General features: G+C 39.2%; 2 protein-coding genes across 2 annotated transcripts in view; one reads left to right on the top strand and one right to left on the bottom strand.

The window, feature by feature from the left end:
- The window catches only part of LOC135199646 (dynein axonemal heavy chain 6-like), a 125733-nt gene that overhangs the window by 28169 nt on the left and 81110 nt on the right, over positions 1–16454 (bottom strand).
- Positions 1–16454, top strand: part of LOC135199908 (dynein axonemal heavy chain 6-like) — a 60730-nt gene that overhangs the window by 633 nt on the left and 43643 nt on the right. The window contains 2 exon segments of the mRNA XM_064228028.1: positions 262–429; positions 610–738. Coding sequence (XP_064084098.1) covers positions 262–429; positions 610–738 — 297 coding nt within the window.

The following is a 16454-nucleotide window of genomic DNA, read 5'->3' as shown; positions in this document are numbered from 1 at the left end:
CTTAGCAACAAGCTGTTGATTCCTTCACTGGAATTAGGAATACGGGTGAACTGAACTGTTCAACATTGCAGTTCGTTAATTAAAGTTCTCAATTTACAAACAAGGTAATAGAGCACTGCTATTGCTTTCCACTATTTGAACGGTTAGAGGTTGAAAAGACTCAAGGAAATAATGAAAATTAAAGAAAATGGAAAGAAAAATGAAGAATGCACATACTTAAATGTAGAAAGCAATACTTTGATGTCATGTATCAAAACACAGGTACATAACAAGTACGAGGTACTCCAAAAGGAAGTGAAGAGACTGAGGAGGACTGTGAGGAGGAGTATGATGGAAAGACCAACTCTAATCAAGAAACTAGAACAATTGTTAGAAAAAGAAATAGAAGAATTGGACGGCGAAACTGCCAAGTTAGCTGAACAAGTCCAGGTAAGGGTCAAAGCAAATTTTGCCTTTAACAATTTTTTGCCTCAACACTTTCCAGAAATAAAGGCATCCGCACATATACTTGTGAAACAGAGGGAATCTGATACCAGTAATCAAGTGCCTCACCATGACGCAACGATATATTAATCATGAAACGAACTGTCATCATTGTCTTTGACGCAGGCACTGAGATTTCTGAGGGTGACCAGTGACAGAGAAGAGGCCATGAAGATGCTGGAGGCTGCAGATTCAAGGGCTTCTACCATCAGAGCTCAGGCTACAACCATTACCCAACATCAGGAGAGTTTTCAGGTATGTTGTTTATCGTCAGCAGAGGCTTTACGAACATTTAAAACGTTGGATGTGTAGTAGTAGTACCTAATGATTGAGCATGCCTAAAAGGATACAGTTACAATACCAAAATATCAAGCAGTTTCTGCATTTTTTCCCGTCGAACAATAAAAGGTCTGTAAGTCATAAAGGAAAGCGAAAACAGTCAGATAACCAACAACAGAAATAAATCGTCACACAAACAAATGAAAAGACACAAACAAAAAACACGCAAGTCATAAAAACTTTTAGACTTAGATGGATCAGCATTAGTATTACTGCCGGGAAGACGGTTCCACTGGTTGAGAGAGTGAGGAATGAAATCACACTCAAGGGCACTGGGTAGCATGCGCTCATTCTTGCATTGCAGGTGCAAATGGCACCATGTAAGTTTTCCGTTGAAATCGCGCCTTCGTTGATTGTCTAAAGCAACGATTCCCAAGCTTGTAAATCCAAGCCCTAGGGTAAATTACTCCACTAGATGTAATTTTGTATTTAGCGGAGTTCACGATAGTTTTCATGAAAGGAATCAACATTAGCTACACAAACACGTACACAGTTATTCAAATGTATCGATAATAACAGTTGTGTATCATCCGACAATGATAAAAAGGTACGTGTCAACAACACTCTAATATGTAGTTCTCCATTCACGTGCACAGATCATGTAACCAAACTTTTCCTGTATATGGGTTTCTTCAGAGTTTCCAGTAAGTATGGGGGCAGGGTGACAATATCGCATCGAAGGTCTTTGACCAAAAGATAATCTTACCTTTTCCCACGCCTAGACTTTGTCAACAGAATTCTTCCAGCTATGCTTCTCCTAAACAAACATCTCCAAATCAGTCCCTGCCACTCCATCTTCTACTGTTAGCATTCACACTGCCATTGATTCGTCACACATATCTTGTCATAAGTGTACAGACTAACAATTCATGTGATGTCTTCCTCATAATTCTGCTGATATCAAAGGCTTGAATGTGGATTTTCAGAGTTGCGCCGCAAAGTTATAGCAGGCGATATCATCTGTTTGATTATTCTTAGCTGACTTTAGTATGGCGTTCAGTTTTATCTTTTTTTTAATGGAGATGGTCAATATTGAAACTGTGTGCAGTTCTAAAAATTCAATTTTTATGTTATCTTCAGCACACCTCCCATTCCTTACACTGACCGGGAATTACGTAACGGGTATTTTCATCTCGCAAGGAACTCTGAAGAAACCCATATGCAGGATAAGTTTGGTATGTGAGAAAAAGATAAAGTGCAGAACTACATAAATTATAGTAAAAAGTAAACCGAGGCAGCACGGAAACGTGTAAAATATGGCAAAAGGTAAACCGTGGCAGCACGGAAATGGTAAAACATAGAAATGCTGCTATTTCACATTTCACAAAATTCTAATTTACGCTATTTGACATTTCACAAAATTCTAATTTTCCCGTTGTTTTTACTGTACTTTCTTCTCCAATTATAGTTCAGAATAAAAATGAAACGAATACAAGCTGCCCTTAATAAATGACAGTTTCCAGTCCTTGTTACCGTATTCAATGCACTTAACATTTTAATGTGGATGACTCATTATAACTGTTTCGTTAATTTATTTCTTCTTATATTATGAGTTTCTACTGGTTTCTGTGATTCCCCTACTTTATTCGCTTTTCGCTCTTGGATTTCATTATTTTTTCTTGCATCATCTTTTTATTCTCTTCTTTCCGAATGCTTTATAATTGCATATGTGTATATGGAAGATATGTTCTGATTTATACAAGTACTTGGCCATCTAAAACAATCCCAAAATTTTGTAGGATAAGCTTGTTCCAAACATAATTTTGTAAAATTAAGCGCGTGCTACAGTTTTACGTTGTTATAATTCCGTAAAAAAAAGCTTTTAAAAACTTATGACGGAGTCTTTAATCATGGTAAAGATATATTGAATTATTATAGTCTAATATCATATATTATATAATATAGATTATATTATATTATATATAGTATATATATACATTCCAAGACAAGAAATTTAAATAATAAGAATAATAACAATAATAATAATAATAATACATCTGAATAACTGTGTGTGTATATGTGTTTGCTCCTTTAGTGGAGAGATAAGTAGAAAAATACTTCAGCTTGTAATACAAGCATGAAATTTGGCACAAGTGCTCATTTTGACGCCGTCTTTTAAAAAATCTGGGTGTTCTGGAAAAATTTCAATATAGCCGCCATTTTACATTCTACTGGGCTCTTATCAATATTGCATCTTGGATAGGGACCCCACAATGCTACTGAAAAGTATACCAGCCCGAGACTATAATGGAGAATTGAACCCAATATTTTAAAGCTGCATGGTGTCACGCTTTAGTGTGGCGAAATTCTCATTCAGGCGCATCTGAAGCATCATTTGCAACATTTTTGGAGTTGAAGGAAGCAGGGGGAGGGAGTGATATTTGTGTAGGAGTCAGGTAGCTCAGGGTACAGATTTTACCCTCTCTAGTCCAAGCTGTATTGGCTGACGCTCTTACCCCCGCATCCATGTTGCCTTTGGCAGGGTGCTGGAATACCGAAATGCTAGTCCTATGAAAAGGGGCAGTATCCATAGTTGTTGAAGGGTTGTGATCAATGTTGTCCATAACCAAGTGGTAAACAACCCCTTTCTCAAGACAGGTGGACAGACTACACACACTTCCACATACTTGGCGACAGTGGTATCTCCTAGTCAGGCTGATATCTCCAGCACCGTCATAAGAAATGCTCATACCATGATCATGAAGCATTGCTACCAGTTTTCTCTTCCTAGTTTTGCATAAATAGCCACGCCCAAGAACAATGGAAAACGAGTTTCCCTATCCTTTGAGTGTCGATGTATACTTGCTCCTTCCTTCTGTTTTGAGAAGCAGTTGTACTGCAGGAGCTGGGCAACAGCAAGGTCTGACTTTGATAAGCCAAACCTTAGCTGTGACTTTATGTCTGCTCCATGTTCGACCATACTTGTGAACTAGAGCAGACTTTGAGGTATGGCATCATTGATACATCCTTCGCCAAAGGTGCCGTCAAACCTAGACAGATGATCCACAATATGATTCCTCGGTATCTTTGCTTCTTTAGCAATCCCAAGTGTATCTTAGTAGTCAGATGCCTGAGATGGGGCTAAAGTTACATCTTTCTCCAAGGCAAGTAACAAACTCCTTTCTTTCTTCTGTGCTTCTAATTCAGAGATTTCTGCTGACAACAATTTATACTTTAATCTTGTTGTATTTATAATGGGTGAGGCAATACCAAATTGTTACAGGCGCTACTGGTATAATTGGGATGTGTCTGCGAGAGGAAATATGACAGGACCATTGGAATGCAAACTAGTTTTAATGATATAATTACCTAGTTCTGATAGAACCAATGTACATTTATCTGGTTCTTCACTGTGACAATGTTCTTTCTTAAGATTTCTAAGATAGGATCTCTCCCTGTTCTAAAGGCCAGTGAGACATACAAGCTGGTATTTCAGCTCTTGTGTAACTACATCATCTGCCCTTAGTTTTGCCAATAATTTACCCTCATTAAGTGTGTGAGCACACTCATGTAGTCTCCTGTTGAGATTCATGCAGATTAGTTGTTGAAGATCTGATACAGATGCCACATCTTCACAAAAAATGCTTGCTTCATTGTCATGACTCATTCAACTCTGTTTAGCACGCCTTTCCTGCAGTTCACTACCTTGAATTGTAGATCTTAGCTTTTTTACACGACCAAGTTTTGCATTATTAAACATGACCCTACAGTTCTTGAGGTATTTTGTCATGTTTTGTTGCAGCGTTGCCTCTATTTCCACTTCCTTCATCCAGCCTTGTTGGGTCAAAGTTGAGTGGCATTTCACTGATCTTCTGGAATAATGGCACATTGGTTGAAATCATTACGTGCCCATCATGTTCAGGATTATGATGTACAGAGACCAAGGGTGCAGTTAGGTCTTCATTTTTCTTAGTCTTCCTTAATCTGATATGAACATTGATGTATGGGATACAACTAGGTTCGGGCACCCTACACCTAACCCAGTCATTCATCCAGTGCCATTTAAGTTCCATGTGATCTGTACACCATCCAGGTAAGTACATTAACAAGCCATGTACAGCCCAACTTACCCTTGGCTTAGCTCTCTCACACTGGCACCTCCTGTCAATTCAGGAACAGCTGTCTAACTAGAGCTACCAACTATATATATATATATATATATATATATATATATATATATATATATAAGTATGGAGACAGGAGCAATCACTCAGGGATAGACATATTGGAGTAGGGAGACGCGTTCTGTCTTTCATCCATTTATTTGCGCGACGTTCGTATCAGCTTGATACATTTTCCAGCTGAAACGATTACACATCAATTGCGTATAAGTAAAAGATACACACAATGTTTACCAACACCAAAATTAAAAACCTTTTATAAATTAAGAATAAAAAACAGAGTAAAAACAGAAACACAGAATAACAGTGAAAGGGCTAGGAGCGAATACAGAGAAACAAATTAGTTAGTTAATAATAATAATAGAAAAATATATAATAATAATAATAATAATAGAACGAACAAGACGCCTACCCACAGCGGTAGCGGAAGGAGAACTGACACGAAAAATTGTTATGGAAGGGAGTGTAAACAAAACAACAGGTAATTAGGCAATAAACAGTTGGGTGGAAGATGATTGGTGGTTAAGAGAAGGTACAGTTAGCTTGATTACTATTGATTCAAGGGTGGTTAGTTCGTCTATATGTCGGGTTCTTTTCCTCCTTACAATACTTTAAAATGACTGGCATCTATGTGTGTTTTGCAACTTTTACTGTGATTTCTTATGTTAGATTGTTCTGGATTTGATAGTCGACAACCCGTTCTATGGCTAATTCCTGATGAGAGGAAATTCGACTTTTAGCAGCCTCCTGGTGCAACCGATGTAAGTGCCGAGATCACATCTGGGACAATTATACTTATAAACGACACGGAGGCAAACAGGGGGCTGATCTTATCCTGACTTGGAAGAGTGAGCCGATAGTTCGGGGGTTTATGGGAATTAGTTTCAAATTAAGGGCAGGCAATTGCTCATTGAATAGGGTGATACATTTTTTCCTAAAATTATTATATGGAGAAAGGGAAATCTAGCAAACATACGGAGCTTGGGGACACTATGGACTATTGGAGGTGGATTGAATTTCAGATTAAGTAGCCTATTAATTTTTATAGTTCATGTTTTTTTAACTTTAAAATGAATTCCGTGTCAACTCTCCTCCATAGAGCCATTAATTAATCTGACACAAACTGGTCTGACCTTTCATACTGAAGTGACTTTCCTTGCTGATTACTTTAAGGATAATTATTTCCCTCCAGCAATTTTTTATAGATCCCTTAATATAGGCGACTTAATCTGAAATTCAATCCACCTCCAATAGTCCATAGTGTCCCCCAAGCTCCGTATGTTTGCTAGATTTCCCTTTCTCCATAATAATAAATTTAGGAAAAAATGTATCACCCTATTCAATGAGCAATTGCCTGCCCTTAATTTGAAACTAATTCCCATAAACCCCGAACTATCGGCTCACTCTTCCAAGTCAAGGATAAGATCAGCCCCCTGTTTGCCTCCGGTGTCGTTTATAAGTATAATTGTCCCAGATGTGATCTCGGCACTTACATCGGTTGCACCAGGAGGCTGCTATAAGTCCGAATTTCCTCTCATCAAGGAATTAGCCATAGAACGGGTTGTCGACTATCAAATCCAGAACAATCTAACATAAGAAATCACAGTAAAAGTTGCAAAAAACACACATAGATGCCAGTCATTTTAATATTGTAGGAAGAACCCGACATATAGACGAACTAACCACCCTTGAATCAATAGTAATCAAGCTAACTGCACCTTCTCTTAACCACCAATCATCTTCCACCCAACTGTTTTATTGCCTAATTTAACGCTGGTTTGTTTTGTTTACACTCCTTCCATAACAATTTTTCGTGTCAGTTCTCCTTTCCGCTACCGCTGTGGGTAGGCGTCTCTTGTTCGTTCTATTATTATTATTATTATTATTATATTTTTCTATTATATTATTATTTTTTTTTTTTTTTTTAACTAATTGTTTCTCTGTATTCGCTCCTAGCCCTTTCAACTGTTATTTTCTGTGTTTCTGTTTTTACTCTGTTTTTATTCTTAATTTATTAAAAGGTTTTTAATTTTGGTGTTGGTAAACATTGTGTGTATCTTTTTACTTATACGCAATTGATGTGTAATCGTTTCAGCCTGGAAAATGTATCAAGCTGATACGAAACGTCGGCGCAATAATAAATGGATGAAAGACAGAACGCGTCTCCCTACTCCAATATGTATATATATAATAAGATATATTATAATATAGATTATATATATATATATATAGATTATATATACTTTCTAACCAGATAACTGATAATGGAGCTACTGGACAGAATTTAGGACACTAAATGGCTAAACTACACTAAAGCACAACTAGGTACAGCATAAGTAATTCACCAATGTGTCCTGGTTGTGCACTGACATTCACTCTTTCAAACTAAAACAAAAGATAAACCACCACCTAAACTATATATTAACCACCCCTCTATTCCCTAAACTACACAAACTTGGAACTCTTACCTGTTGCCAACGGTGCCCTGTCTGTAAGATGTCACGAGGCTTATTAAGACTGCGTAAATATACAAAAATATCGTTTATTTCCCAAAGCAATTGGTTATAACAAAGAACAAAATGATTAACAAGTCATAATGGCACAAATACCCAAATCTGCCCATAAAGAAACCATAAGATAACATTCTAACCTTCCGGACTAAGGTTACACTCTCAAACCCCAAACAAGTCACACTGTCTAGGATTAGTCAATTAGAGAATTCCATTCCTAATCAACCATGGAATCGGACCCATCTGTAATAAAGATAATAGTTATATAGACACCACACGTCACTCTTTTCAAAGTATTTACGTAAAGAGAATATTTCCACACTTCTCTCTCTTTCCCAAAAGGTAACAGATTTTCTAAGTTTTTAAAGAACGTGTCTTACCTTTTCGATGGGCGTTCTCTCCTGACACTTAGGGTAACCGCTTGTTCTCTCCTTTGCACAAAGAATGCGTCTTCCACAAGTACCCTGAACCAGTAGGCCTGTATACGCGTACAAACGAATGCACATGCCTCGCAAACGGGGAACGACCTCTGAGACAAGTTGCTTGTTCAGCAAATACCATTCTCTCTCCGGTGAACTTTGCAGTGTACCACCCCTTGTCTCTAGGCAAGCAGAGCTATGTGACTTTATTATTATATAAAACACTTTAAACATATTATTAGCCATTCCCCCTCTTTCACCTCTTTAGAGGAGCTCGGCTACCCTAATGCTAGCACCCGCCTAGCTCTAGACACACAAGCGTCTTACAATATATATAAAACCAGAGGGCTGGCTCAAAAAAGAAAATAATGCACTCCCGTCTCACACCATATCGGCAACTAATGCCGCAATGTATCAGTACCACATGACTTAGAGCCACCACCTCCGTTTGCCCGGTAGCACGTTGTATGCTTCGTCGAATGCATAAAAGTTTAAGGACTCCAAGTACACAAATGGCGATCAGTATAGCGGCTAACATGATCATTACTATTGGTATAGTATAGCGGTCATCGAAAAAAAAAGGTTCATCTTCAACCACTATCTTCGAGTGGCGGGACAGTAATGGACTCCACTGTAGGCGGGATTCGAACCGCCTTATGGCTTCGTGAATGGTCGGTGAAACACCTTTATCGACGAGTTGTAGACACGCCGACTAAGTACCATGAAGAAGCTGTAAGAATACCTGCAGGAACTGTCAAACAGCTGGGATCCCTGTAGAATGAGCGAATTGTTTGTTAGACTCAGGTCGAGTACGTAACCCAACTCGAAACAACTCAGCACGCGCCATTATTCAGCGTCTGTCGACCCTCGTGAGTGTATCCAACACCCTCCGTCGCCTAAACTGTAGATTCGACGTTTTCTACTGAAGTAAACGTGGTCACCACCCCGTTATTCTATGCAGTGCTACTCGCACCCGCCTCATCGAAGACTGTAGGGACTCCTGGTTTATCCCAGAAATTATATCGAAGACATCTCATCCTTTGCAAGGCAGTCCACAAAAAATGCCTTCATGTGTAGACTTGACTCAATTCTCTGGTACTGTAGAAACGAAGTCGTCTCCCTTGGCATCCTCAAGTAGAGTTGGGAATTCTCCAAAGTCATTGTGTGTCCTGTATTTAAAAAAGGTCTACATGGTCATAAAATAACTAAAGTCTTGTTTTACCCAATAAATTCTTCACTAATTAATATATTCAATCTACTAATCAAATATTAGAAAAAGAAAAATTCCTCGCTAAACCAAAAAATCTTTACCTACGAATTCTACAAATAATCCCATATCTGACAAAACACACTATCAAAGAGAACTCATAAAGTCTAACAGTAAAAACCCCTTTATGGTTTATATAACTAGCCTCCATAAAATAATAATGACGAACACCCCTTCTATCCAACCCACATACCCGGACAAATTATATCTTCTATCTAATAGATGAATGCTATTTAGAGCTTAACCCTCATTGCAACATCTCTCGTAAGAAAAGAAGAAGAGAAAAAAATAAATAAATAAAAATAAGATAATACAACAATAGTAAGTGAACTTTCCCCTCCCCTATTACACAGCGCACATAAGAGAAAAAGAAAAAGAAAAGCCATCAGTTGTTTAATCATCGTTACGGACGACGTTAAGAAAGAAAAAAAAACATATATTCAACATCTTTTCCCAAAAAGGAATGTGTTACCGTTACAGAATCTGCTAGCGCAGCAACCCTATCGACAAGAAAAAAAAATCCCCTTATTGACACGTTCTCGTGAAATGTCATAATCGGCATCTCCGAAAACCGTGCAAATCCCCGAGTCATCAATTCCAAAGGGAAGGTTCGCAACCGGACTCCTTACAGCAACTTTCAGCAAAAAAAGAAACCCACGCCTATGAACACGTCAGGTGCTGAGCATTGCAGCATAATCAGACTCGCGACGCTAGAAACTCATGATTCTCAAAAAAAAATGTTTAGTACTGATCTTCGTAAGCACACCCCCCCAGAACCATCTCATTATACATAAACCATCATCTTAATAATAACACCACTCAGGTGACATAAATAATTCCTCTATTTAATTACTGACTCCCACGCTAAAAAAAAAAACCATCTCGTTTCTCAGCTAAAAGCAAACATTTGCCGAAAATATTAACCCCGAAATCTTACGCCAAAACGCCGCAGACTTACATACAATAAGAGAGAAAAACATTCGAAGGAAACAAAGGAGAAGGAAAAAAAAAAAAAAAAAAAAAATTTCAAAACCATTCTGTCATCAAATTACAAAAACAGATAACAAGAAAAAAAAAGGGAAAAATGAATGCAATTGCGCGATCATATATTAATTGCCACAACCAATTCTTTTCAATTTCGAGATATGTGTTAGCTTCGACTGACCTGTTCGTTCATTTTTAAAAACTACAAAACCTATTTCCAAATTTTCCTCTTCAATGACTTTAAAAGGACCTTCAAACTTCGGGCCTAGTTTTTGTAATTTAACTCATTTCTCACGTTAAGTTTTAAAAATACCTTATCACCGACATTGATCTTGGATCAGATGATTTACTAATACTCTTTTGAACCATATCTCTGGTTGTGGACTCGAGATTACGGCTAAGACATGCGTGTCTCTCTCTCGCTGTGGATATAAGCGCTTCAACTGTATCCTCCCCTGGTGAGGCGTAGTTAACAAATCAAATGTGCCTCGCGCTGGATAACCAAACAAAGCTTCAAAAGGGGACATTTTAATTGAATCGCGAAACCTGGTGTTAATGCTATGTCTAACAACGTTAATATATCTGTCCCAATTTCTATCATTACCACCTACCGTTTTTCTGAGCGCTTCGAGCACTTTCCTGTTCGCTCGTTCGCACAACCCATTAGCCTCGGGTCTGTATGGAATAATTGTTACTTTCTGTATTCCCATGAATTCAGCTAAACACTCCAAGAGTTTTTGTTCACAAATTCCCTCCCATTGTCGTTAATAGAACTTCGGGTGAACCGTATCTGCAAACGATACCATTGGAAGAATGCTATTGCTACTTCTTCGGCTGTTTTATGCTTAAGTGGAAAAGCTTTTCTACTATCCTTGTAAGTTCATCTATTATCACTAGCAAGTACTTGTTCGCGTATCTAGACTCACAAAAATTCCCTAAGAAACGTCCATATGTATTCTCTGAAAAGGTTTACTCGGTATAGGATACGAGCCTAATTTGCATGACGTTGTCCTAGCAGGCTTACATGCGTTGCACACCGCACAATTCCTTACGAAATTTTCCACATCTTTACCCACCCTATTTTTCCAAATGTATTTAGCCCGAACCTCATCATAAGTTTTTTCTATTCCCAAGTGAGGGACTACCGAACCTGCAATGAACTATATCTAAAACCACTGGAATTAAGACTTCCGGAATTACGATCTGTGTCGTATCTCCTTTACTTTCACTGGTTCTCAACTTATATTTAATTTTCCTAACCAACAGATTTCCTTCTAACTCCAAACCCGAAAAAGGCAAGCTATAACGTTTCTTGACTAATTCCCCTCTCAGAAATGCTTTCGCATCTGCTAAGACCTCGTCTCATTTTAGCTTTAGCTCTATGAGGGGTATATCCATTGTATGGCTTCGTTAGTGACCTGCGCGACTTGGAAACCTTCCACGTCATGAAAACTCCTGCTCAAAGCGTCCGCGACAACATTAAATTTGCCCTCTCTATATTTGAGCTTTGCATCAAAATCTCTGATAGTTAGAAACCATCGAGCTCTTTTGGGAGACAAATCGGGTTTATTAAAAAGATCAAGTAACGGTTTGTGGTCTGTAAGGACTTCTACTTTATTACCCCATCAGTAACATTTTAAAATGAACTAAGCTCGACACTATTGCAAAGGCTTCCTTATCTATGGTGGCCATGGACTTCTCTCGTTACTGCCTTTTGTCCCTGGAACTTCCTGCTATAAAAAGCCTATAGGATGAAATTTCCCATCAAACTTTTGCATAAGGCATGCACCTATGCCTTTCCTGGCTTGCATCAGTCACTAATGTAAAAGGTTCCTTGAAAATCTGGAAACTTCAAAACCGGGGGATTCGATATTAGGCGCAATCTTTAAGGGCTTGTTTTGAAAAACTCTCCGCCTGGTGGATTCCTTCCATTGAAATTGAACGTCTTCCCGCAACACATCAGTTAGGGGAGCTGCTATGTTAGAAAACCCTTTACGAACCTCCTGAAGAAACCGGCGATACCCAGGAATGACTTAATCTCTTTCTTTGATCTGGGGATGCGAAAATTCGCTATTGCTTTGACTTTATCGTCATTTACTCTAACCCCTTCCTTAGATATGACGTGACCTAGATATGTGATCTGCTTTTTCAAGAACGAACACTTGGCTAACTTGATTTTCAACCCCGCTAATCTAAGCCTCCTAAGTACTTCTGTAAGCACTTCCAGGTGTTGCGCGATCGTGTCCGTTGCGATCAGGATGTCATCCATATACACAAAAACATTTTTGCCCAATAACCCGTGCAAAACTGTGTTCACCAACCTGGTAAAAGTCATCGGACTGCCCGATAAACCGAAAGGCATTCGCGTAAATTCATAGTGTCCCTTGGGCACTGAAAAGGCAGTATATTCCTTGCTACTCTCGCTGAGAGGGGACCTGTAAGAAGCCTTCGCCGCCAAATCAATTGAACTATAAATATTATGTCCCCCAATTTCGACAAAAAGATCTGGTATGCACGCAACTGGGTAGCGGTCAGGGATCGTTTTCTCATTTAAACGTCTAAAATCGACGCATACAGGACCGAACCGTCTTTCTTAGGTACCGCTAACAAGGGAAAGTTGTAAGGAGACCACACTGGGTCTAATGATCCTTCTTCTTCCCATCTATTTAACTTCTTCTCTACTGTTCTCTGATTTTGAAAGGTATGCGATATGCAGGAATATAAATAGGTTTTGTGTTGCTCTCCAAATTTACCTTATGCTCTAAGACATTAGTCAACCCCAATTTATCACCTTGCAAGGCTACCGTATCCCCAAATTCCGCCAAGAGCCCGCTTATCGCTTCAACGTGTTCGCTATAATCCGCATTAGCCAAATGTTCACTAAATGTTTGTTTCCTTGATTGTATTTCTGCCTCCGAAAAACTCAGGTTTCCCCTCTACGATAGCCACAGAACCGCTATCGCATTTCCAATCATGGAAGTCTACTATATATGTATTTTTCTGGTATCTCCTAACTGTATCATTACAGTTTAATAGCTCCACCCACGTAACCCCATTCTTGGATACACTGTTCACCGATGCCGTGCTAACAACTCCCCTGAGCTTTTCACTGTTTTCAATAACACACACATCTTGTGGGTGTTTTCTCATTTCCTTCAATTTAACTTTTACCATAACCCTTTGAACCAACCTGGTAGTAACATAATGTCTTCAAATAAAACACCTCTATATTTGTGGTTAGTATCTCCCCTTGCCACCGCCCCATACAAATTACCACCCTCAGTATTATCCCCAGCATTGTTAGTATCAGAAAACAACATCCATATTAGTATCACACACCAGTAGTGTTAGTATCATTTGTTACCACTATGACTCTGATAGAACCCCGTAATCATCTCCCAGATCACCAACGTGTGTTTTAACATTACCTTTCCCCATAACACTTCGTATCACCGCAATTAATACCACCGAGCACCTCTCCTCTTTCAATAACCTCCATGTCCTCCATTCTATTCACGTCCTCATATGGTATGAGGTAATTCATTTTCCCGATTGTTATCCCATTAGCACCCGCATGGATCGAAATCTTGTCTCTTCTACAAGCAGGATGACCCAACAAGATTTTATTACCTAAGGCAATTCCTTTTATTACCAAAAAAGGTTCTACGGTTAACACTGTCTGTCACCGAGAGCAAACCTTATTTGTACACAAACCCAGGGTGTTTAATCTATGGGCTTGCACATCACACACCGTCTCCGTAGAGGGCTGCAAAGGGTAATTGGAGAACATGGATTGATACAAATTATAGTCCATTAGATTTATTGATGCCCCAGTGTCTATGAAAACCAGGATATCCACATCCCCTACTGTTCCATAGACTATGGGCTTGGGCTCTGGGGCCGTCCCCACGAGACCACAATGGCATATACCAATCACCTGTACCCTTTTTGTTGATCGGGCTTCCAAAAAGAAAAATTTCGCCGATCCCTTTGCCCACTGGTTTGACCCGCCTGGGAAGTTCTCACATTATAATTACCAGAACCTTGCGGTGCAGGCCTCGCATCTCTCCGTATCTGAGATGGACAAGACTGCCAATAATGCTCAGTACTTTTACACATTCCGCAATATTTAACCCTACACAATTTCTTTGGATGTCCTGGTTTATTGCAGTTGAAACAACGCAACTGCTGTTGCTTTTGATCGAACGATCTTTTTGTTATACCCAACTTTGCACACAGACGATGAGAAGAGAGTTCCGTGTCTCTCTGTACTCTATCCCTCGGGCTTGTCCCGTTAAAAATTGTGCTATCTACGGTGGGACATTTAGACCTGTGTTTATCTATTTGGGTATAAAGTAATTATTCGTCTCGAGGTAGGCTCAACCTTTTCATCAAAGCTATCCACTATTGCATCGGGTACCTCGTGTAAGAGCAGGGAAAAATAGATCAGTTTATGAACATTATTTAGAGGGAGATTATCCCCTGTAACCCATTTAGATGTTTTCAATTTTCCTACCCAATCTGCCACTGCGTCAAACAGCTTTGAACTATGTTCTACAAGGCTATTAGTGCCTTTCCGTAGTTTATAAAGACTCGAGGTCTCTCACCATATCTCCGTGTTCCTTTGAGCCATATGCTGTTTTCAAAAATGCTTGCAAGTCTGTCCAGGTACGACATTTCGTAAATTGGAAACTCCTTGACCTATGACTGAGGTCTCCCTTATTGAAATCTAGCAAAGCTTTCGCCTCTCTGAATGCCTCTACATCGTCTACTATATTCTTTCCCGCTAAATAGTTATTAACTCCCTCTATGAAAATATGCAAAGGTTGTGACAAAGCGCCATCCACGATCCCTTTGAACGGGCTGACCCCCGCAGAAATGTTCGTCACGTGATGTAGTAGCGTCGTCGGTTTGGTATCTGCCATTTTATCTTGTTTCCCAAGGCTGTTCCCCGATCTCAATAACATCAATGTACTTATATACACTAAACCCAATCAAGGAGAAAAAAAAAATTTCCAACAACAGATAACAAAAGGTAAGCGTGCCCGTCCCCAATCACAAAATCAACCCCACGAAAATGGCAATAAAAAAAAATAATAATAATAAGAAAGGGATAGGAAAAGTAAGAACGTAAGGTGTTTCCGAGCTAACTCGCCTCTCTCTCTCTGGCACGACTTGCCGCAAAAATCCCACTCAGGCAAGTTCGCCACACACAAACATAAGGAACATGAACAAGAACAAAAAGTTAAAGAAAATCCACAAAACAAAAAGAGGGAAAAAAATAAGAAAGAAAAAAAAAACTCGAAAATACACTTACGTCTTCATATGACCGTAAACCGAATTCACATACACCGCAAACATGCGCGAACTGCGAAACACTTTAATATGTCGAAAACAAACTTTTCTCCCCCCACCCCTTTTCTCTCTTTTTAAACACCTTTATTCCGTAATCTCAAGAAATCAACTGGCTTGGCTTGGGAGAGGAAGACTGTCTGAGGAACAGCTTCTCTCTGTCGAATCAGCAGTAATGACCCTGAGTTGCCTGTGACATGATTAATAACCCCTTCTCCTATCAAAATAAAAACCGAAACCCCCTATTTCTAACTGGTCACCAGTCCCTTCGGAGCGTACCTACAGCTTGAAAAATATATAAAAAGCCTTTACCGCTGGCACCACTATTACCCCCCCCTCTATTCCCTAAACTACACAAACTGGGAACTCTTACCTGTTGCCAACGGTGCCCTGTCTGTAAGATGTCACGGAGGCTTATTTAAGACTGCGTAAAATGTACAAAAATATCGTTTATTTCCCAAAGCAATTGGTTATAACAAAGAACAAATGATTAACAAGTCATAATGGCACAAATACCCAAAATCTGCCCATAAAGAAAACCAATAAGATAACATTCTACCATTCCGGACTAAGGTTACACTCTCAAACCCCAAACAAGTCACACTGTCTAGTATTAGTCAATTAGAGAATTCCATTCCTAATCAACCATGGAATCGGACCCATCTGTAATAAAGATAATAGTTATATAGACACCACACGTCACTCTTTTCAAAGTATTTACGTAAAGAGAATATTTCCACACTTCTCTCTCTTTCCCAAAAGGTAACAGATTTTCTAAGTTTTTAAAGAACGTGTCTTACCTTTTCGATGGGCGTTCTCTCCTGACACTTAGGGTAACCGCTTGTTCTCTCCTTTGCACAAAGAATGCGTCTTCCACAAGTACCCTGAACCAGTAGGCCTGTAATACGCGTACAAACGAATGCACATGCCTCGCAAACGGGGAACGACCTCTGAGACAAGTTGCTTGTTCAGCAAATAC

Source organism: Macrobrachium nipponense, chromosome 26 (genome assembly GCF_015104395.2).
Source record: "Macrobrachium nipponense isolate FS-2020 chromosome 26, ASM1510439v2, whole genome shotgun sequence".
Classification (NCBI taxonomy): domain Eukaryota; kingdom Metazoa; phylum Arthropoda; class Malacostraca; order Decapoda; family Palaemonidae; genus Macrobrachium; species Macrobrachium nipponense.
Note: the sequence above shows the minus strand (reverse complement) of the source record. Positions and strands in the feature narration are given on the sequence as shown.